Genomic DNA, 22141 nt, shown 5'->3' on the forward strand with positions numbered 1-22141 from the left:
TGCTTACGGAACCTCCATGTCTCTTGCACTTCGTCCTAGCATCAATCACTCGTGCTTATGCTTACGGACCCCAAGCGCCTCTTGCACTTGTTCCTAGCATTGCACACACGTCGGCTTGTCAGCCATCCTGATCTAGCTGCATTCCGCGCCCGTAGACCACCACACAACTACAAGGAATTCTCCTTGCAGGACTCTCTGTGGCTCACCGCATCTACGTGCCCTTGGCACCTTATCTCCTCACACTCAAACACTTATTTTACCACACAACATGCGAATCACACAACCACATCAATATCAATCATCACACATTCATTTTCTATTCCTATATTTATTCTAGTTCTTATATATTATAATAAATATATATATATATATACGTATAAATAAGATATACACTCAATCAAATATACGTTACTTATATACTATGTAACATATAGGTATACTCAGCTTAACCCTAGACTAAGCAACTATCCAAACACATCTGAATATGTAGAAGACACCAACTAGTCCTCACCTTAGCCACACGAAAATGGCTCCAATGTCTCTCTCCCACTCTCGGTGGCTTCTGGTCTGGTTTTAGGGTTAGGTTTGCGTTTCTCTTTGACGGCTGAAGAACATACATCCACGATACATATACAAACGACATGGCCTTGTCGTTTAATCATTTTCCTTCATTTGGGTTTTTTTTTTCTAATGGGCTACAGTTTCCAAACTGGCCCACAACTAAATTTGGGGATGTTACAAATGGAGCAAAGAGCCAAGTCACCACCATGAACCATATCGAAACAGTGATCAGAATATATGTAACTACGCCTCTATAGGCGTGGCCAAATATCTGATACACGAGGAGGAGAATCATCAGCTCAAGACCCTTCACAAAATGACTCCGCGAGTAGAACCTATAGTTTTCAGCAAATTTTGCATGAAACACCACAAATCCACGCCCAGTTCCTCTATACTCCGCGCCTCCATGGAACAATGTTCGACCATAGTAATGAGTTTTTGTCCCGAGTTGGAACGTGAAAAATACAGAAGCGAGTTGTAATTGCATCAGTACAAAATCAATTAAGGCGTTATGGAATCCCCTCTCAAGTCCTATCTCCATCATCATAGGTAAGGCCATTAGAAAACCAATCTGCACAAATGATTGAGAAGCAAGTGCGGCTTGAAGAGGCAAGTTTGAACGAAAAGCTCTTTGGTTGCTCAACCCTTCTTCAACACCACTTAGGACAAGATACAGCCGGCCATATAGAAATACATAGACCGTAAGCACAGTTAACTGTAAGAGACACACAAATGTATCAGACTGATATAAACTGTTCAAGATTGTTTGATTCATTCCATAATTAGGATGTATAATTATTGTGTGTTCAAATCCCGTTTAACCAACAAAAAAACAAAATTACCGATCCGAGTAAGTCACATACGTTAGAAAGGGTGGGGGCTCACACTTCACGTGGAGGGAGGAGACTTGGATCAGAAAGTAACTTAAAAGATGCGGAACCCCGAAGGTGCCGATGGCATGGGGACCCATTCACGTACACGGTACACCCAAGTTTTGAAGATATGAAGCGACTTGGTTGAGATATCAAAACCATTAACAGACTTTGGAATGTTGCATCTCTTTACAAAAAGCATAACTTAAAAGGGTTCAATTGAAAATTTTGCACACATCTGATTGATAGGTAGAGTTGTAAATAGCGGAGCCAAGAAAGCTACAAACAGCCTTTTGAAAAGATGAACTTACCGTTAAATATTAGCTAAACCTGTTATGCTGGTTTATAGAGAAAGTAACCAGTTTATCAATCAAAGATCTCTTGAGCCTCGATTATGCTGTGTTGCCTGAGAAAATCACAGAGTTGTGAAGTTTAAGATCGTAGATTCAGAGTGAATGGAAAACCAAGAACAGAAAGAAGAAGAGATGAGAGCAATAATTGTTTTGCTTACATATCATCTTTTGCGACCCGGTAATACTTTTCAGCATGTTGCCGTTGGCCAATCATTTGAGCGAAGCGTTCATCATGGGTAATGACTATTAGTTGGAAATTCTCTTGGCCCTTTCTGTCTTCCATGATCCTGGAGAATGCAATGACATAATGTGATCCAATGTTGAGAGACATGGTCTTAAAATGTGTAACAACATTATAGGGAAAAGGCAGGGTAAATATCATAATAATGATTCCAGTGTTTAAATAGTTAAATTCCTATGTAAGAGGAATTCTATGTACCCATGTATCATCATCATAAGTCATTAAAGGTATGGATCGTAATTCTTACCTAAGAAGAGCTCCTGCAAGAGATTCTGAATTGGGCCCATCCAGGTTTGTAGTTGGCTCGTCAAGGGCTAATATTCCACAGTTTAAGCAAAATGTCTCGGCTAAAGCCAACCTTATTATCAATGAAGCAAGAACCTGCAGGAGAAGACGAAGAAGAAAGTGATCACCTGAGTTAAACAACGAAACTTAAAAGATTATTGAACAGATAACGACATTTCTACAAGAGCAATTTTAAAAACAACTCGCCTTTTGACCTGCGCTGCATCTTCCACTCATTTCAAGTTCTGTATCACCAGTCTGCATAAGAACCTAAGAAAAAACAAGGTTTACCACAATGCTAGTAATGGTGATCAAATGGTAAAGCATGTTGGCATACCTTGTAGCTGTAAGAGCGGGTGCCTGCACCTTCGGAATCTGAGTGTATTCGTATGTAATCCATATCTTGACCTCTGTATGTCTGCTGCCACAGTTCCCTTATAATCTTATTTATTTCCTCCATTTTCATTGTGTGGAATCGCATTAGTGCTCTGTATGTATTCAATAAAATGGAAATCTATCTTAAAAACTACAGATTGAAGGTTTAGTGTATATTGAAAAACAACTAGCCAGAAACTTATATTAGGACTCGAGAAAAGCTTACTTGTCAAGGGCATTGTAGTATCTATCCAAGTCTTTATTTGCCATTTCAGTTGTCTGGCCAAAATGAAATGTCAATTTAACATAGAGTGGAATTTGTTGATCATTCAGGCATTGCCACAAGGTAAACATCTAACCTTTAGCTGGATCAGTTGATCAAAGTGCCGCTTATCTATGTCCTTGTATTGTGCCTGTTTTAGCTCTACTCTGTTTTTTGAAATACTGCTCTCGTAAACAGACACTGTTCCACGACACCGGTTCAGCTGCAGGAAAAATATAATTATTCTTTAAGCACAATAAAATAGGCTCTGAAACCTTTAGATGGATAAATTATCTTCAGATAATCCACAAAAACACAGGGTTACTCGACGTTCACACATATCAGTTGCTAACAGCTGCGAGTAATGGTATTCAGTGAAGAAAATCTGTTATCTATAAATGACCATTACTAAATTTTATATTTTGGCTCTTGAAAAAAGGACAAAATTTGAAAGAGCCAACTTACCTCGGATATTAAATACTTAAATCGGAGAAATGCAAGATCTTTACACTTACCATCACAGAGAATAAATTAATAGCTAACCATAGACACCAAAATCAAATCAGAATGACTGCTATCTATATATAAGAATCTGCTTACCTCTGAAAGAAGCCTTTCCCTTTCCCGCGATATCTTTACCATTTCAGCTTCAACTGCAGGAATCCCACCAATATTCAATATTTGCTCTTCCAATAATTCAATTTCACGTGTAAGTTTCTCAACTTCTGCTTTTGTTGTCCGGTAGTTCAAATTATCCTCTATATTTCTTCTGAGTTGATCTTGATTCCGCATCAAGTCTTTATTTCTGTTCAGTTCACCTGAAAGTTCATTCTTTCTAGCTTCACAGCTCTGAAGCTGAGTTCCGGACAGCCGCTGCTTCTCTAAAATATCATTTAAGCGCTCTCCTTTCTTCAATTCATGATACCTAGTGAAGCAGTTGTAAGCATATCTGGTACACAGGATAGTAATGAATTAACCTTTGGCTAGCAGAACATACTCATTTATCTTAGAACTGGCCTTGAGTAATGCCTCAACTTCCTGTTGGTAGTTTCTCTTTTTCTCAGCCAGTTCTTCATACTCTTGATTACGTCTAACCTTCATATCATTGTAGTCACTCAGCAACTGCTCCTTTTCCTTGGACAACGGGCCAAGTGCCTCGGTCAAATACTGAAATAATGAAATGAACAATAAATTCAAGGATTCTACATTTGGTGTAACAGAGAAATTTTGAAACAAGAATAGGAACAGAAGACTGAAGTTTACTTTTTCATGTTTCGAAGAACTAGTTGAACACATTTCAACGAATGCACAAAATATATACTTTTCAAATACGAAAAAAACTTAAACAGTTACAAGCACTATACCATACAATTCGAGAGGATGTTATTGTTACCCATTTATTATGTATTCTCTACATATCTGTGTTGCATTGCATTGCATTACTAGTAAGCAAATTTAATCAGAAAGACAATGATTCGCTAATCTGATTTATCACATTCCGCCCATTGTAGTACTCTCATCCATGATCTTTATAGTCGCCAATGAACAACGGACTTTGATATAGTGACGCACAGAAATGCATGTAGAAAACAATAAAAAAAAGGTATCATAAGACGCACCTTCACGTCAAGGTCAAGTTGACTTTTCTCCTCGGCTAAACGCTCTAGGTCTTCTTCTGCCTTTGTAACGTCGCGTAACAAATTGGCTGCTTTAGCCTTCTCCTCCCTTACTGCATGCCATCTGGCCTGAAGGCATGATATATCACGTTCCATGTAAATCTGGTCATCTCTAAGTTTCTGCAGCTCATCGTGCAATTTATCCCTGTTCATGGGTACAAAAGGAAGAAAATATTGGAAAAAATGGGTCTGCCAGACTAAGAAACGTCCAATGAAGAGAAATATGTTTCACCCTGCATACTTACTTGCTGCTTTGGAGGCTATTTAATTCTGATTGGATTTATTCCATAGTTTTAACGCCAAGACCCCTGAAATCGAGCTTATATTCAAGATCTTCTATTTGCTTTTGGTAGGACAAGATTTCCTGAAAGATCCTATCAGCATTTTCCAGGGGCTGCACCAGTGCTTCAACTGAGTCTTTGTCAGCTTTTATTTGGGCTGAGATTCCTAATACCTGAAGACATACACATATATGATTTGAAATGCTATGAACTGGAATTAAGATTTTCCAGCTTGCTAACATAAGAACATGATTAAGAGGAAACAAAGCAAGCAGAAAACAGCAAGGCTTCTAATGTATCTGATAAACTTTGCGGCTGCAAATTAGTTATATCCAAAAAAATTACTAATGATCCCCAACTCACATCATCGAGAGCTTGAGACTTTTGATCCAGCTCTTCTGTATGCTCTTGCAAAGTTTTCTCAGCGAGAGGAATAATTTCACTAGTTAGTTTCGAGTACTCTTCAAAAATTGCCCGTAGTTTGTCCAGCTGCTGAAATACAGAGTCAGCATTTGAAGACTCCACTGCTAACATTTTAAGATGCTCCACGGTGCTTGAAGTATTTACCCTTTGCTGTATTTGAAGAGAAATTTACATACTCAGATAAAGAGACATACAGTTATTATAGAAACATAAAATAATTTGAATCATAATGCAAAAACAGCGGGGGAAAGTTTGTGTAACCTTCTTAACAAAGCTATCCTCTTCGTCAGATGTAAAAGTGCGCTCGCAGCAAGGACACAAATGACGTGAACGTGCTACCTCCTCAAAAGGTTCAAACATCTCGCGCATTCCAGTTGCCATGTTATACTTTCTGCAAACACAGACCAGAAACAGAACTACGCTTTTGAGTGCAAGACAGGGGTGCGGGCTGGTATGGAAACAGTCGCCAGTTTTGATTACAAACCTTTTACGTTCATCTCTTTTCTCCTTAGCTGACTCCAACAATTTGGGATAAGCATCAATGGTAACTGCTTCCTGCTTTAAGGCCTGAAGCTTGGACTCAATGTAACTCTTTCTTGCTGCATAAAATACTCAAGTCAAATTAAGTGCATATATATTCTCTAATGATGCACTGTGTACTGACAATGGATTTATCATCTGTGTTATAAATGTCAACTAAGGTACATTGTAGAAAAGAAAATCAAATAACGGGGTGATAGATGACACTCTATAATAACATTGTCTAGTAATTGGTACCACTGAGAAAGTTGTCAAGAGAATTTTATTCACAACTTAGTGCGCTAGTCAGAGAACTGGCCAATAGATATCTAACTTCAAATTATACACCAGTGCTTACATTCTGTATCCTTGTTATGCTTGAATAGACTATTGTTTACTTCTTGTATCTTCATCTGCAACATGTTGACCTCCTTTTCTGCTTCCCGGGATTTCAAACTCAGCTCACTATATTCCCTTTCAATTGACCTAAACCAAAGATAAAACAAATACAAATAATTTTTTGAGATGTGAACAATTTGAACACCTGAAGTAGCAAGCTTTCTTCTTTTTTTTGAGATCCGAGATCTTATATTAATAAAGGATTCATTCAGAATCGCCATAAAATAACAAGTTAAGTAAAAACACCGACCTCAGAGCTTGAACTATTTCCTTCTTCATATCCTTCTCGGGTGGCAATCTACCCTTCAGCACCCCTCTAATTCGATCCTTGCACTCATCTATTCTGGTAAATAGCTTTAGAGAGTGAAAACAATGGATTGATAAAAAGAAAGAAAACAATAAGCTGACAACAGCATTGGTTAGTGAGATCACATCTTTTTGTGTTTCTTCTTAAGATTCTCCTGTTCCGTCTTCCTTAAAGACAATTTCACTCTATCCTCAGCATCACCAGCCATAACGTCCCTTTCTCGATTCAGTGTTTTAATTTTATGCTCCATGCTGTATATCTCATGCTGTTTCTGTTCTATTTGGGATTCAAACCCCCTTTCAGAATTCTGTTTACTCTTTCTCTCAAGCTCAAGTTGCTGTGCAAATGCAGATGATGGCAAAATAAGGCACATATACCAAGGGCAAAGTCATCAAGACCAAAATCATGTAAGTAAGTCAAGGGAAGAAAGAAGTACCATCTTGTTTCTCTCTTTCATCAGTTTGTTTAACATCCACGGAGGAAATTTCAAATTCAAATGTATCACGCTCATTTTCTTTCTCTTCTATGCGTTTTGATATGCCCATCTGCACAAGTCACCATCAAAAGTAAAAGAGTTAAACATTAGACTCGTTAGTGGAGGATTTGGATAGAGTTCCAAATGGTGAACCACACCTTGATTTCATCTTTAGCTCGTTTCTGAGCTTCGATACTTTTCCAACGATCATTAGCATCCATATAGCAATCCTAAGCTGTACTTAGAGCAGTTTCATTTGATTTCTGAGATGACAGTCAAGATCTCTAATGATGTCAACATATGCACTACACAATTGAATTTCTGGAGATAATATGTCTACCTTCTTATCAAGCAAGTCAATCTCAAGTTCACCCAGTCTTGATTTTATTCGATTTGTGAGATTCAAAACAACCTCAGTGCTGAAGGAGGTACTAGGAACATTTCCTAAATTGTGACGAGAAAAAATATTCTGGATGGTAGAATCTCTTTCATTCTTCAGCAGCATATGAGCCTATGCAAGTAAGAAGGAAAAATGTTAAACCAAATGGAGAGAGAACTCATAATATTTAACTATGTGGTAGCTTATTAAGAATTACTTCAGCTTCTGTTTGTAGCTTGCTGATCTCCAGCATATAGTTAGTTTTTGCATTGTGAAGCGAAGAAATTGTAGTTTGTGTGTCATCCATCTCTCTCTCCATTTTTCGAATTTTGGTCTCCAAAAGAGCAATTCTTTCTTCAAACTTGCTTTTCCATTCTTTCAATTCTTCAATGGTATCTGAACAGCAAAATTAACAAGTTTAAACTACAAGAAGAATAACAAAATGTGAGATACATCTACAGAAAGGCAAAAGTAAAATTCATACAAATGCAGGGACTCAATCTGTATAACAAAAATACCCAAAAGAAGGTGATACTCAATCTGTAACAGTGAGCACCCAAAAGAAGAACCCCAAGAAATAGCCTTAACATTGTGATAGTAAAAGAGAAAACCTTCATTTTCCTCAGGTAATGCTGCATACTGTCTCTGCTGCTCCTTAAACAAGGTGCTCCTCTCGGCAGTTTTTCTTGATACTTGGTCCTGTAGCTTTCTCAGATCTTTTAACATCATTTCCTTATTATGAACTTCAGCATCGACTTTCTGAATGCTAGTTTCCAGTTCCAACATCTGAACTTTAGAAGACTCTGTCCTTTCTTGATCTTGAGCAATGCTCTCACGAAGCTGTATAGGAAGTATGAGTATCATGGCATAAGAATAGCCCACACAGCCTAAGAACATGCATACTATATGTATACAATACTAGTCTATAATCATTTTACAGAATTAAATCAATCTTGCGTCAGTGTTAATTTGTTCCTTTTGACTTAACAAAAACAACATTTTGCGTCCGTGACCAGGGATACTGAAAATGAAAAGAAAAATCAATGTCAAACAAGCTAATGTCTAGCATACCTTATAAGCTGCGTCTTTCAAGGTCTGCAGATTTTCCAACTTTAACTTAAAAGTTTTTATTTCCTGAGCTTGATCCTTGTGAAGTTTCTTAATGAATTCCAGCGCCTTTGTATATCTGTTTCATGTTGAACACACGTTACAGTTTCTGGAATCGGTTTCTTCTACAAAAAATACAGCAAGGAAGTGATAGTTTTAACAGAAATCTTGGTGATACTTGGTGGCTGAGAAAATGTCATCGAATTTCTTTTTCAAAGTAGAAGGATCTTGCAGTGGCCAGTTAGACTCATCTTGATGCACAAATATGACGTTTTCTAAAATAGCTTTGGACACACCCATCAACTCTGGTATCGCCCTATCCATGTCAGCGCATCTGTTGCTGAGACATACTTTCTGCAATGGAACAGATACAAGAATAATGAGGAATATAAAACAAAGCAATAGTAAAATCATTTCTCCTAGTCTAAAGATAGTCTAACACTAACGTTGTAGGAAATATAGATAGTCTAACACACTAAGCTCGGGACCTTCAAACAAAAACCAAGATATGAAATACATAGCTAAAAAAGTGAGAGAAGAAACTAAATGAAAGATTGATAGCAAGAAGAAAAAAATGCAACCTCTCCAGTGTGAGGATTAATGGTTTGAAGCACACTCTCAATTGCCTTGTACTCCATCTTTGAAGCCTTTTGTGTCAATCGAAATGACCTTATACATACCACATCCTTCCCTGCAGCTGTCTTGAATCTCAGCTTAATTTGCGCTTTTGTCTCCGTTTCCCCAGCAACCTATCAAAATACTGAATTCCACATTCATTGAAAAAGCTCGCATAAATCACAACAATAGAACTGAGAATCTAGAGGAAACAAACCTTAGGGTCATGAATAAAGCTTTGACCAGACCTCGCGTTCGGTGGTAACTCTCCTGTACAAGATACCTTCAAGCACTCTATAATCGTCTGTAGTCAAAAAATCACGAAATAATAATAAACAAATAGATTACTCAAATACGGGGGCGAAATTGGGGTTAAAAGAGTTTTACAGTTTTGCCGGCACCGTTGGCACCGACGATTAGGGTTAAAGGTCTGAAGAAAGTGACGACGTTCTTATTTTCTGGGTCGAAGCTTCTGATACCCTTGATCAGCATTTTATCGACCGTACTCATCTTTTCACCTTCGGCGATTACAGATACCAGCAAATTGGGGAAGACAAAGGTACGGATGTGACGCTCACTGCAAAGGGTTAAACCCAGAAAGGGTTTTGCGGGAAAATCATGAAAATTTCGACACTAGAAGCGGAAAAGTTGGAAACTGGCAAAGAAGACGAGTTGAAACGCGAGAGACCGGTTTAGTAATCGAACCGAATTGTACCGGTTTGGTATTCTTCCTTTTTGGATCATTTTGAAAATAACTACAATTTCAGGGATCTCGCTCATATACCCAATTTTGTTTGTAACGGTTCGAACCGGATCGAATCAATTTTACTTTAAACCAAAGTAGAACCGATCTATTCTACACTATTTGATAGCTATTTCATAAAACCGAAGATTTCAACAAACCAAGTAAGCCGAACCGAAACCAAATCAAAATCACGGATTAGAGCGACCAAATCCTAGAAAGAAGCATAGATTACTTGGCAAAGGGACGTAGTTAGTAACAGAGGCATAACTGTCTTTTAATAGTGTCAATATATATACAAAAGTGTATATCATCATCACACTCGCTGTTTCTTTCCTTATATTGGTTCACTCCTTGTTCTTGGAAGATCGGTCTTTTCTTTGACCACCAAGAATACGAGAAATCTGCAATCCTCTGCTAAATGCTTGGTTAAAGAGCATTCTTGTCTGAAACTCAGACACGAAAGGGAACCATGCTAAGAACGCTACGGGAGTGAACAAAAGCAAACCCATCAGAATCTCATACCCTCGAGCTAGCGTCCTAACCGATGACCAGAATCCTAGCCGTTGAATCAGAGGCTTACAAGCTTGTGCGATCTGAAATACAAAGAAATGTTTTGATTAAATTGCAGTAGGAACCTATCTCACAAACCAGACAACACACAAAATATATCTTAAAACCTTTTTTAGGAGGAGTTTAATGAGAACACTTACCAGTAACATTCCCCATCCGGTTGGCATGAAAGCGAGCATACAAAGGAAGATGTCCTTGGGTGTTAAAAGATGAAGAGCTATGAAAGTAACGAGAATCCCAAGAAATGTGAGGAACACAAAACCCTTGATGATCCTGAAGAGAAGCTGGAAGCTTGTGCTGAACCGTTGTCTTCCCATACCCAAACCCTGTGATTAGTTACATTCAGTTTAATAACCGCTATATCCAGCTTAAAACAATCTCGATCCAGCATAAGATTGTCGGTATCTTATACAGAAGAAGCTCAAAAATGTTAGATGAATGTTCATGGAGTTAGTTACCATACCTTTACAATGAGTAAAATAAATAAGATCACGAACCATGAAGCTCCATAAATCTGTGAAACATCGAGAGTCAGTTTTTATGAAAAACCAAGAGATTCAGTAAATAAGAAGAGCAACTGAGATGAGTAAGCTCTCTCACCCACAAACTTTGATTTTCCTGTTTAAAAGTGCTGAGTTGATACACAAGTCCGTACTGAAAGATGAAGAAGCGTAAAGCCAGAATAATCTCGAGGATGATACCACGTTTCCCCGAGTGTCGAAGATGTCCTATTTCCTTCTCCCACCAAGACTCCCAACTCTTCTCTGGAGGAACACCAATTCCCCCTCGGTTATATATCCATTTATTCCAATCTGTCCAATCATCTACAATCTTTTGCCACTCGAAACCAGAGGGATTGAATAAGAACGGAGCAAAGAGCCAAGTCACCACCATGAACCATATCGAAACAGTGATCAGAATATATGTAACTACGCCTCTATAGGCGTGGCCAAATATCTGATACACGAGGAGGAGAATCATCAGCTCAAGACCCTTCACAAAATGACTCCGCGAGTAGAACCTATAGTTTTCAGCAAATTTTGCATGAAACACCACAAATCCACGCCCAGTTCCTCTATACTCCGCGCCTCCATGGAACAATGTTCGACCATAGTAATGAGTTTTTGTCCCGAGTTGGAACGTGAAAAATACAGAAGCGAGTTGTAATTGCATCAGTACAAAATCAATTAAGGCGTTATGGAATCCCCTCTCAAGTCCTATCTCCATCATCATAGGTAAGGCCATTAGAAAACCAATCTGCACAAATGATTGAGAAGCAAGTGCGGCTTGAAGAGGCAAGTTTGAACGAAAAGCTTTCTGGTTGCTCAACCCTTCTTCAAGACCACTTAGGACAAGATACAGCCGGCCATATAGAAATACATAGACCGTAAGCACAGTTAACTGTAAGAGAGAGTACAGTTAATGTTCATGTTATTTCAGACTGATATAAACTTCCCATGTATCATAAAATCAGGAAATAAAAGAATTTTTGACCTACCATGGTACTGAAATAGAATCCAATTGTAGTGAAATAACAAGAAAGCATACGGAAGAAATCAAATCGGTGCCCCAGCCTATATAGATCACGGCTTAGAGTTTGCTCCCCGTTTCCATTAGCTATCTTTGCCTCAAACATTGAAATCTGGTTGAGTCCCACATCTCTCCCTTTACCGACTTGTATGTATTCATGATGAGTCACATTGCCTTCACGAAGTGTAGAGTTGAAACCTGAATACAGCAAAAGCATGAGAAAACGTATGGTGCCAGATCATATATGTTTCACCAGAGAAAAGGCGTTGATCCAAGTACCTGCAAATATGTCTTCACTAAGATTGATAACTTTAGAAGCTTTGCAGACCCCTCCTCTGGTAAGGTGAAACAGTCGATCAAAAACATCTGGATGACCGTAATGGAATCGTACCCTGGGGGAGTTGAAACGAAAGTTACAAATCCAGGTCTCCCTTCAGAAGATTCCAAAACGGGATATGTTAAAAAACTTACTTCAAGGGGCTAGCTAGCACCCTCTGCCCAATAGTTACAAAGCTGTTTTCCTGATTTGACATAAACCATGCAAGAGAAGAAACACTGCCACAAGAACAAGACATTAAAAAATCATTTTGTGCACGAAGACCAAATTGACTATACAAGTCATACTGTGGTACCTTCCAGTGAAAATATGCTCTCTAAGTCCAAGTATCGTAGGTGTTCTTACACCTCCATGCTTTTCAAGAAATTCTTGCAGCAAGTTCCTCATTTTGAAAGCTTCCTCCATGTAATTGTCCTGTTTTATCGAATGGTTAGATCAATATTTTAACTATGCGCGTTATGAGATTAACTCGGTAACTCAGCTCAGATAAAAATGAAAAATTGGTAGGTGCGCACCTGATTCATGTCTATTGTCTGTAACCCTTCTCCACGAGTAAAAATGATCGAATGGTTCTGATTCTCCGGCTTTCCCTCTCCTAGTATTGCCGGTCCTGGTAACTTAATCCTATAAATGACCTGCAGAATGAATTATATATATACTCAGTTTCCAAAACCAGAACACAACAATATGGCCGCAAATAGTTTTCAGGAAAAATCATGCAAATGAGAAGAACACAAAAAAAGCCATAAGAAGATAGATTGGAAAAACCTCATCTGTTATGTTACTCGAGAGCCTCACAGAAATAATTGACCACCAAATTTAATATGTTCTAGACAGCTTTCATCGAATTATCCTGATTCTTTACCTGGTCTAGCGTTTGCACAGATTCAGAAGAATCCATAGCTTTGGTCTGCGGAGCGGCTTTAACGAGGGCGGAGTAATAAATTTTTTCGTCTGCCCCTTTATAGCTGTCTTTATGTGTTTGCTCGACCTCATCGATATACGCAACACGTAGAGATGGGTACCTGCAACAGATAAATGGTAAGCTTAACTCTGGGAAAGACGTAACTGTAAAGAATTATGATGAAAAAATACATACGTGGTCATAAGCCTTAATATGTCTTTAGCACGTTGGTCACCAGATCTCTTCTGAATACTGTATTGTTGGCATGAAACCACAAAGGTGAATTTCAGGTCAGCAAGTGCTTGACACTGAGCCCAGAGTGAGTTTCCGCTCTTTGATGCGTCTTCACTAGTTAACTCGAGAGCCTTGTACCCTTTCATTAATTCTTAAACAAAACAAAAGCAGTTTTAGTAACGTTTTCGCAGTTTCCATGAATGAAAGATAAATCATAACGATGATTCCTAAGGCACCTTCATCCTTTGCCATATCAAGGAAGGCTTGGAGCTCCAAAGCCTTTCGGTAATACATCATGCCTCGCACTGGTTGATCAAAATCAGATAAATCAGGCACAACACATACAGCAAAACAAAATATACTGCAGCTAAAACGTGAAGCACAGTTTCCCTGAGAAAGGAACTAAAAAAGCTACATGCCAGTTTTCGTTAGTGTTTGGCCTCTGTAAGATGCCCACAGACGAAGCTCCTCTTCCAACTCTTCTCTTGCTCTGAGTTCTTCTTCGCTGCCACATTTAACTCGTTCCAGAAAGTTTGTCCACTCATCTAAGGTAAACCACTGACTCAGTTTACGGAACTATATCCAGAACACAATTATAGTGGCACAAGACATTTGAAAACAAAAGACAAAGTGAAACCTGGAAAGATCTTCTGCAAGTAAAATAGTATAGAGACTCCATCTTCATTTTGCTTCTCCAAACCAAAAATGGAGAATAGAACATCCTCTGAATAGTATGGTGTTAGGACCCTGTGGAAAAGCAAAAAGGGGAGACAATAGGATTATGTATGGGTATTGTATATTTACTTCTTCACTTCTCATGGGAAAGATGGAATTAGAAAGATTTATCAATCAATAACACCCATTCATAAATGAACATGCAAAATAAATATGACCAAAAAGTTAAATTGAAAGTGAATGGAACTTACGAAAATGAAAGCATGTTGCGGATTTTGGGTGCATCTGGCATTTCCATGAATAATGAATTAGAAAAGAAAGTAAGACGCCTCCGAGCTTCCAAGTTGGATGGCACATCCATAGCCGACTCTTTGACAGTAAGTAAAAGATGAAGCCTCTTGATCTGCACAATGAGAAAAGGGAGGGAAAATAACTTAGAAGGTCCGTAGGCAATAGAGATCAAACACCTCTATTGCGGAACAAGGATGAACCAATAGACGAATTTTAAAGAGGAGACTTGCTTTTTCTTTCCAGGCTTCTGTTTGAGAGTACACTGGGAATCGAAGTTGGCTGAAATATTTGCGCTGTTGATGAAGAGGAGTCATTACGTCGTACTTGACATAAGTTCCATTGTGGGTTGACTCCATCATGCTATGGAAAGAAAACTCCAAATGAGTATGCTTCAAACAACATTCATCAAACCAATCAGCAGAAAGCCCATCTCAAATGATCTTACCTAGGGACCTCTTCCTCCATTATGTCTCTTGTCACTACTTCTAACATGTTCAGCAAGACGATTACAATTTGGTCCTTGTCTTCTTCTCTGTTTTCCATCTGTGGCAAGTAGACTCCTATCAGTTATTTCTTTAAATTCATGCTAATGTTGCAGAGGTGTTCAACATGGCAAGGCTACAAGACTTACCAAATACTCAATTAGTCGAACAAACTGACCATACAGATCAGGAAGAGCACTCAAGTTCAACTCCATAATCAGTGTTTCGTTCTTTATATGCTCATCAATCTTGGAGAATATTTCGTTTATGACCCTGCACAAGACCAATAGATTAGGAAAGTAAAACGTATTTTCCGAGTCAAAACACAATTTTAATTTGTAAAACTTACTGTCCTTCTCGTTCTCCAACCACCAAAAAATTTATGAGATTTTTAAAAGAGGCATAGCACTCTCTGACTGCACAAGTCATGTAACTGTCAACACTCAATCTCTTTTTCAGTTCACGGTCTTTTCCGTTGCTATCTTTTGCCATATCCAAAGCTATTGGGATCTACAACATTTAGCCACAAATAATTAAAAAGAAATAAAGAACAGAAATCCAACCTAAGATCATAATTAAGACCAAGATACATACTCACCTTACTGGCCAGCAGAAAAGGTGGCCAGCGGAAAAGATCCAGATCAGGGTCAGCCCAATATGGCACAAGCAGGAGTTCCCTCTCCCTGCATATTAATGAATATTATCAACGAAGTCTTCTCCGGATAAAAGGATTTAACAATCATTACACTGAAATAAGGAGAGATATTTCAGGCACACTCAACCTATTGCTAATCAAATCCTCCTCTCGGAAACTACTGATAATTTTGTTCCACATCTGAGCAAATCGTGCGGAATCCTTGTCTTTACTAGATGGAATCTGTAATTACCAAAAAAAACAAAATTTTGAAATGGAGCTCTATCCAAAATAAATGATTTGAGAGAACAAACATTTGTCACTAAATATTGGTTCCTGTCATATGTTTCATTTACTGGTATACAAGACTTGTGTTCAGACCTGCTCGAACTTGCGAGTGAACGTCGCCATAATCCCTTTTTTCTTTGGAGTTTCACTCGTCTCATTTGGAACCAAGCAAGCATTAAAGGCCTCTGGTAAGGACTGAAATCTAGACCTCAACATTCCTAGTGTTCGGATCTGCAAATGAAATAAACTTCTTTTCAGACATTATATCAGTAAGTGAGAGCATGCCACTTCAGATTCCATTTCGTTGTAAAATTTGTATGCAAAGCAAGAATGAACCTCTCCAAGACGTCGAAAAGCTCCATTTAAACCACCAACCAGAGTTGATACTATCGCATACCATATTTGAGTGTCCATGAAATAAACCTGCATATTAAAGTGAGCATAGATGGGGGAGACCATAAAAAGGAAGCATACGGCAACGAAAGATCTGAAAACTCACAAGAATAACAGGTGACCAAAGAGCGATCACCACACCCATATTACTCTTGGCTGAAAAAAAAACAACTAGATTGTTCAGTAAAATTCATTTTGCAATGTGCTAATACCTAAATGCTATTAGGCATTACCGTGAGGGAAAAACTCGTGCCAGCGGTAGACTGAGATATGAATTCGCATAATATCCTTGGTTGGTATAACAAGAGGCTTAATCTGGTTTGAAGATGGAAAGTATGAGAAACATCTATATTTGTGGACTAAAACAAGGTCACTAGAATTTCTCAGTGGTTGTTAGAACAGAATCTCTTCAGCTTTTAAATGCTCCTTACATGGTGCTCTTGTTATACTAATAAAACAACAGATTAAATATATGTAAAATTGCAGTACCTCTGCATAAAAACTGAATGCAAGCTTCGATAATAGAAGTACAACCCAGAACATCGTGTACCTAGATATCATCCACGAAACCTCGTTTAGCATTGTGGTAAGAACAATCAAAATTTCAACCATAGAACTCAAGTTTTACAATCTTACTTGAAAAGTGACCATGCACTCTCATGCATACCCCTCCCTATATACAGTCTTGGCTGTGTCAACAAAAAATAAAGATTAGTCACCTTCTTATTTAGCATTCACGGACTGGCTATTTATAAAAGATAAGATATATGGATAAAATACCTGAGACCACCACATCATCAGCATCACTATTTTAAAGTCAGACCTTTCAAGATAACGTCGGATAAATGGGAACGCAAAGAGCACCGTAGAGAGCATATTTGGGGATAAGTAGATAAGAATGACCATAATGAAAAATGAAGGTGAGGAATTTTGGTGTCCCCCAAACCAGTTTTTTATAGTCTGCGCAAAACCAGAAGGGGTCCTCCAGCTGTATGCGTACGTTAGTGGCATGAGAACAACCCATACTGCAGCTGCAACTACCTTAAAGATAAATCTGAGCTTCACATGGAATGACATACTATGTCTTGATTTCCAGCTTAGAGCTATATCAAGGACAGCTGAAAGTCACAAGCATTCAGAGACTAGTTAGAGATGATCAATTTCCCTTCACTTACAGCATGAAAATATAAATGGATGTTATGGGGAGAAGAATAAGAAAATGAACCGCATGAAAGTGGTATAAGTTCACGAATCATTACCTTGTGCAAGTTTTAATATAGCTGCCGTAATGAAGATGCTCAAAACCTTTAGGAACACATCACCTTGAAAGATGCCGCTCAAATCCCCAGATCCATTCCAAGCAATTATGATCATTGCCTTAAAAAAAAAAAAAAAACATCAGATTACATGACCGGTCAAGAAAATACAAGTTTGGAAATTAAATTTACTAATTAGTCGTACCTGCAAAGACAGGATATAGAAACTCCACATTCTATCGAAACTTCTAAATATATGCCAGAAGGATCGTGTCTCAACAAAATTGACTTTGCCCATCCATTTATCTCCAGTTTTGGGTTTATTCTGCAGCAATGTGAACATCAACTATGAAATTCTAGATACACAAAACTTGAGAAAATTAATGGAACAGTTGGAACTCTTCTACTTAACGTTGCTCATGACTTGTTGAAATACAATTTAAAGTTTAGAAAATTGTAAGTTACTCTAACAGACATTATGAACAGTTCAAGTTGAGAGATAGTTTGATATCAAACACTTAGTTCAAAAAAATTATAAGAAAACAATTCAAACTATTTTGTAAACAAGAATCAAAATAACGAAAGCCATCATTTAGTTTCTTCTATCCGTACCTCACTTTTGTCAAGTCTAAGTTCTTCAGCTGTCTGACAAAAGAAATCAGCATCAGCTCGCATAGGCCACCCTAACCGAAAGCACCGAATTGACCTAACAAGTTTAAAGACATGAAGTTCCACCATGAAGAAATGTAAAAAGACGTGTTTTACAGAATGTTACGAGACGATCAACTGCCTTGTACCAAAAATATTCATTCAAGTCGTCGTAGTTTCTCCACTCAGAATGCTTTGATTTTCCTCCTCTACTTCTCTTTGCTTCCTATAGTGCTCAAATATGAAGATGACTATGAAGGAAATGGATCGGACGAATGCTAAAGAAGACAAAATGATCAAGACTTGAAACTCGAAGCAACCAACCTTTGCTATTGTTTTGTATATAGGAGTAACTACTTTTTGCAGGAAGGCTTCATCTTCACCACCATATGCAGGTTTAATATGCTCCCCTGTCATTGGACTAACACTCCCCGCCAACATTCCATACAACTCGAAAGCCATCTGAACAAATTCAGAAAATCATATAACACGGAGTTAGACACAGGTAGCAAAAAAAATCCTACTCAAATTAAGCATTACTAAGTCCTTGCACTGGTTTATTGCCTCATCATCACTATATATAACGTTTGGATTTCTTCTAATTTTAGTAGTCGATTAGTAGGTATTAGTCAAGATCACGATTTGATCACAACCCTTCGCTAAACTGAACTGATATTTTTTAGAGAATGATACACCACTTGGTTACTTAAGATAGATAGGGTAGACTGTTTTTTTACATACATGGTGATATATATAGCAGAGGCATTCTGGTAAAAATCTCAGGTTTGCAGCTTCTCCCCAAATCAAAAGATAGAGTCCCATGTACAGCAGTTTCCGCTGCTGAACCTCTTGTTGAATCGTCGGCAACCTACAAGCGGGAAAAGGAGAGATAATCAGATAACTAAGCATAAGGCGTATAAATCCAAAGTATATGCTACATATGTTTCTATATTCCTAAGAAAGAACAAAATGAGGTGTTACAAGGAGAAGCCTCACCAAAGGCTGCTCTTCCGACCCAAATACTTGCACCACTTTTTGTAGTTTTTGAAAAGTTTCTTCATCACTATAGTCAATGCGCGATCATCCAACTGGAAGCGGGAATAGTAATTTTGGCCGTTAGTGCAGATACAGAAGAATTAGACAAGCAAGGAAACATGATATCCAAGTTCAAAAGAATACATACTCTTGGTGTCTGTTCAGGTCTCGGAAACTGTCGAATGTGGACATTAGCAAGTAACAGAATCAAGTGCTCTCTTTGATTCGAAACATTATCTTTCTGCCATTTAAAGGTTTGGATCAATCAGCACAGTGAGAAATTGTCCGTCAACTAAACTAAAACAGGATATTCACTAGTATCACCTGAAATCCAAACATAGTTTGAAGCCAATCAAGCATGTCTTCATCGAGTTTCTTCTTGTGACCTGCTGGCCATGGTAAGCCTCTAGTGTTACGAAGTGCAGTTACTGTAGCTTGTATCTGCAGAACAGTAAGCAAATGTTTAATTTTGTCTCAAAGAACGAAAGACAATCGAAACAGTTAGTTGAATGTTTGGTTAACCTCAGGAAGTCTCATTATAGCCTGATTTTGACTATCAGGATCAAGAGGAAGAATGTTGTAAGGCACGTAGATTTGGCTTTTTTCTTCCACCTTTGTATGAGCCTCCAAAATCTACAAGCACGAAAAAGGATGAACAGAAACAAGTGAAGTGAGCTAATAATTTAGTTACCCAATTCATGAGAGTATCAAGATGTTTCCATGAAAGCATGGCTAAGAACCTGCATAAGAACAGAAGCAAGAGATTTAAACCCAACGAGATATAATCTACTATCAGCTTTACCTCGTCAGCCACTTCCACATCTTCTGTCTGATTAACAGCTTTCAAGACTTCAAAGAGAACAGCAGCAGTTTGATATGCCTTTGTAAGTTGAGCACTACAAGTAAAACAAATTTGTAGTATAAATGAGAAACACAGAAAGATAGAATTCCAGCAGATTTGGCTGAACAAACAGTTCCATCAAACACAAACCGGTCAGCTTTGTCAGCAGCGTTTTGCAAAGCTTGGATGTATTTCTTGTAGTAGTGCTGATAGAAACTCTGCATCTCGCGTGCATCACTCTTCTGCTTTCCTGCAAGAGTTGTTTCATTCTCCTGCAAAAATTTAAAACATAAGGCAAAATGACACATAATCCCCTGGCAAGACAACAGCATGAAGAAGATGGAAAAACTCAAGCAGAGTAAATGAAGCGACGATATTCACCCGTTCTAACCGTTGAAGAAGCGCAGTCTTAAACTGGCGAACACCACGTCCACCTGATGTAGGATCAAGCCTGTGTGCCTTCTCAAACGCATAAAACCGACCTGAGAGAAACATCCATGGATTTTGTCAAGATCATTTAAGATGAGAAAACCACATCATCAGGCGATTTTTTTCAACTCACATAAGTAAGCAACACGCGGGTTACTAGCTTCAACTTCATTAGCTACACGAAGGATAGGAGCAATCTCCACAAGAGACGATGGCACCACTTCACTGTCCAGCATAGCCTCTCCAAGATTACCAGCAGTTTGAGTCCGCAGAATCCGCCTCTGGGGCGGAGGCGGATCAGGTCCTCTCCTTTGAGCCATGATCTTCTAAATCCTACTAAAAATAAACTGAGCCCAAATATGATGATAAGTATCTGTCAACTCAAAAGAGCTTTTACACCATCCATCAAAAAGAACAAACTTTGAGAAGTACTTAAACTGAAAAAAAGAGCAAATCATAAGTTCTCTGAAAGAGATTGCAATCAAACAACACAATCCGACCACACACAAAAAAAAATGATTTGTTTCACTCCGAAGCAAGATGAGATACACTCCGATAAAATAGATATCATCGAAAAGAGACGATAAATGCTAAATTAAAAAAAAAAGTTGCTTTGTTTAGTAAAAGAAAAAGGAATCTGTCAGACCAAAAAGTAGCAGAAGATGTGTAAAAGCACAAACTTTTTATCACGAAACCTAATAACCCAGAACCTCGATCCACCACCACCACCACTATCTTCGCTAATCTATACCGAGAGACAAGAGAACCCTGATTTGATAAGTTAGAAAGGATTCAACTTTGATAGTATCGACAATAAAATCAACTTAGATTACAATCCAATTGATAACTAATTTAAAATTACTCAGATGAAGAAGACCAAGAAGACGAATCTATAGTCTCACTCATAATAAAAAGTTCAGTGAATTACCCAAGTTTAAAAATTTAACCTTTGAATTTAAACCCCACAAAGCTTCCAACCCCATAAACCCAGAGATCAATCATTACCTGGGCAAAAAGAGGAAAAATTAAAGAGAAGCGGAGGACCACCAGAACCTACGACAGCTTCACGGAGAAGCAAGAAGAAGCTATCATCTTCCCCCAAAGTAGTAGTAGTAGTATCAGAGAGAGAGTATGAGTAAGAGAGAGAGAGATTTGGGGATAAAGATTGGGGAAAAGCAACGGGAACAAGACAGGCGCCAAGTTACTACTAATTAATCAAGAATGTTGTCCACGACATGTTATCTCCCCATATTCCAATGTTCCCTTAATGCTTTTTCACTCTTTAGAAGATGCTCGGTCCTTCTTCTTTCTTCCTCCTATGTTTTTTCACCTACTTATGTTAGTTTAATCATATTATGTAGAAAAAGTTAAATTCTATATATGCCAAAGGGTTCTTTTATTATTCTCGTCGATTGAAAATGGAAATTGTATACATAATCGGAACATGAATTATTAGTTCGTTATTCTTTTTACATTTTTTTTTTTGCTAAGATTCTTTTTACTTTTATATAAAGTTTTAATCCATACATTACTGTTGAAGACAAATCCAAAAAACATTTAAGGTAATTCATAATTTAAAAAAAAAAAAAAATCATATATATATATATAAATAGTATAATATTGTATTGGAAGAAGAAAATAAAGTTTAGAAAGTCGTCAATATGTCACAATCTGTTTTTATGGGTCGATTTGTGACTGTCGTATTATTTTCACAAAGTT

General features: G+C 38.0%; 3 protein-coding genes and 1 pseudogene across 8 annotated transcripts; all 4 read right to left on the reverse strand.

Moving 5' to 3' along the window:
- Positions 1–643: 643 nt before the first annotated feature.
- On the reverse strand, positions 644–1635 carry LOC147943502 (callose synthase 2 pseudogene; annotated as a pseudogene).
- LOC104786408 (DNA repair protein RAD50-like) lies at positions 1578–6818 on the reverse strand. Of its 2 annotated transcripts, XM_087449765.1 has the most exons (11): positions 4871–5079; positions 4569–4770; positions 3947–4116; positions 3550–3874; positions 3047–3172; positions 2914–2966; positions 2650–2800; positions 2520–2582; positions 2275–2408; positions 1945–2073; positions 1578–1839 (listed from the first exon to the last, which is right to left on the reverse strand). In XM_087449765.1, exons 2-11 carry the CDS (start codon positions 4719–4721, stop codon positions 1800–1802), a joined length of 1344 nt encoding a protein of 447 aa, XP_087305891.1. In that variant the 5' UTR covers positions 4722–4770; positions 4871–5079; the 3' UTR covers positions 1578–1799. The 2 variants fall into 2 exon arrangements, with proteins under 2 accessions (XP_087305891.1, XP_087305892.1); XM_087449766.1 differs by lacking the exons at positions 1578–1839; positions 1945–2073; positions 2275–2408; ... (4 more) ...; positions 3550–3874; positions 3947–4116 and adding exons at positions 5270–5479; positions 5591–5720; positions 5814–5928; ... (1 more) ...; positions 6498–6585; positions 6680–6818 and having other exon boundaries at positions 4630–4770.
- LOC147943503 (DNA repair protein RAD50-like) lies at positions 6683–9774 on the reverse strand. 3 transcript variants are annotated; one of them, XM_087449761.1, is made up of 11 exons: positions 9518–9774; positions 9348–9434; positions 9097–9264; positions 8694–8869; positions 8480–8594; positions 8020–8248; positions 7626–7804; positions 7370–7540; positions 7188–7264; positions 6991–7099; positions 6683–6891 (listed from the first exon to the last, which is right to left on the reverse strand). In XM_087449761.1, the coding sequence occupies exons 1-10, from the start codon at positions 9638–9640 to the stop codon at positions 7078–7080; spliced, it is 1347 nt and encodes a 448-aa protein (XP_087305887.1). In that variant the 5' UTR covers positions 9641–9774; the 3' UTR covers positions 6683–6891; positions 6991–7077. The 3 variants fall into 3 exon arrangements, with proteins under 3 accessions (XP_087305887.1, XP_087305890.1, XP_087305889.1); XM_087449764.1 differs by having other exon boundaries at positions 9097–9275; positions 9518–9750; XM_087449763.1 differs by lacking the exon at positions 6683–6891 and having other exon boundaries at positions 7188–7292.
- Positions 9775–10084: 310 nt separating this feature from the next.
- On the reverse strand, positions 10085–21829 carry LOC104786407 (callose synthase 2). Of its 3 annotated transcripts, none has more exons than XR_015556625.1 (43): positions 21428–21774; positions 20556–20769; positions 20375–20475; positions 20144–20265; positions 19955–20048; positions 19675–19785; positions 19477–19593; positions 19301–19393; positions 19114–19205; positions 18859–18985; positions 18442–18579; positions 18267–18343; positions 18082–18175; positions 17675–17794; positions 17473–17590; positions 16994–17331; positions 16850–16902; positions 16703–16763; positions 16447–16528; positions 16320–16369; positions 16157–16243; positions 15914–16051; positions 15681–15775; positions 15497–15581; positions 15248–15408; positions 15048–15171; positions 14862–14959; positions 14647–14776; positions 14377–14528; positions 14088–14197; positions 13866–13995; positions 13687–13755; positions 13412–13601; positions 13178–13337; positions 12828–12947; positions 12608–12726; positions 12447–12530; positions 12255–12367; positions 11944–12173; positions 11046–11846; positions 10909–10959; positions 10586–10771; positions 10085–10468 (listed from the first exon to the last, which is right to left on the reverse strand). XR_015556625.1 is itself a non-coding variant. In XM_010511822.3 (43 exons), exons 2-43 carry the CDS (start codon positions 20740–20742, stop codon positions 10220–10222), a joined length of 5853 nt encoding a protein of 1950 aa, XP_010510124.1. In that variant the 5' UTR covers positions 20743–20769; positions 21428–21829; the 3' UTR covers positions 10085–10219. The 3 variants fall into 3 exon arrangements, 2 of the variants coding, with proteins under 2 accessions (XP_010510124.1, XP_087305886.1); XM_010511822.3 differs by having other exon boundaries at positions 13870–13995; positions 21428–21829; XM_087449760.1 differs by lacking the exons at positions 20375–20475; positions 20556–20769; positions 21428–21774 and having other exon boundaries at positions 13687–13758; positions 13873–13995; positions 20144–20283.
- Positions 21830–22141: the final 312 nt, after the last annotated feature.

The sequence above is a fragment of the Camelina sativa genome, chromosome 5 (genome assembly GCF_030686135.1).
Source record: "Camelina sativa cultivar CO46 ecotype springtype chromosome 5, ASM3068613v1".
In the NCBI taxonomy this organism is placed as follows: domain Eukaryota; kingdom Viridiplantae; phylum Streptophyta; class Magnoliopsida; order Brassicales; family Brassicaceae; genus Camelina; species Camelina sativa.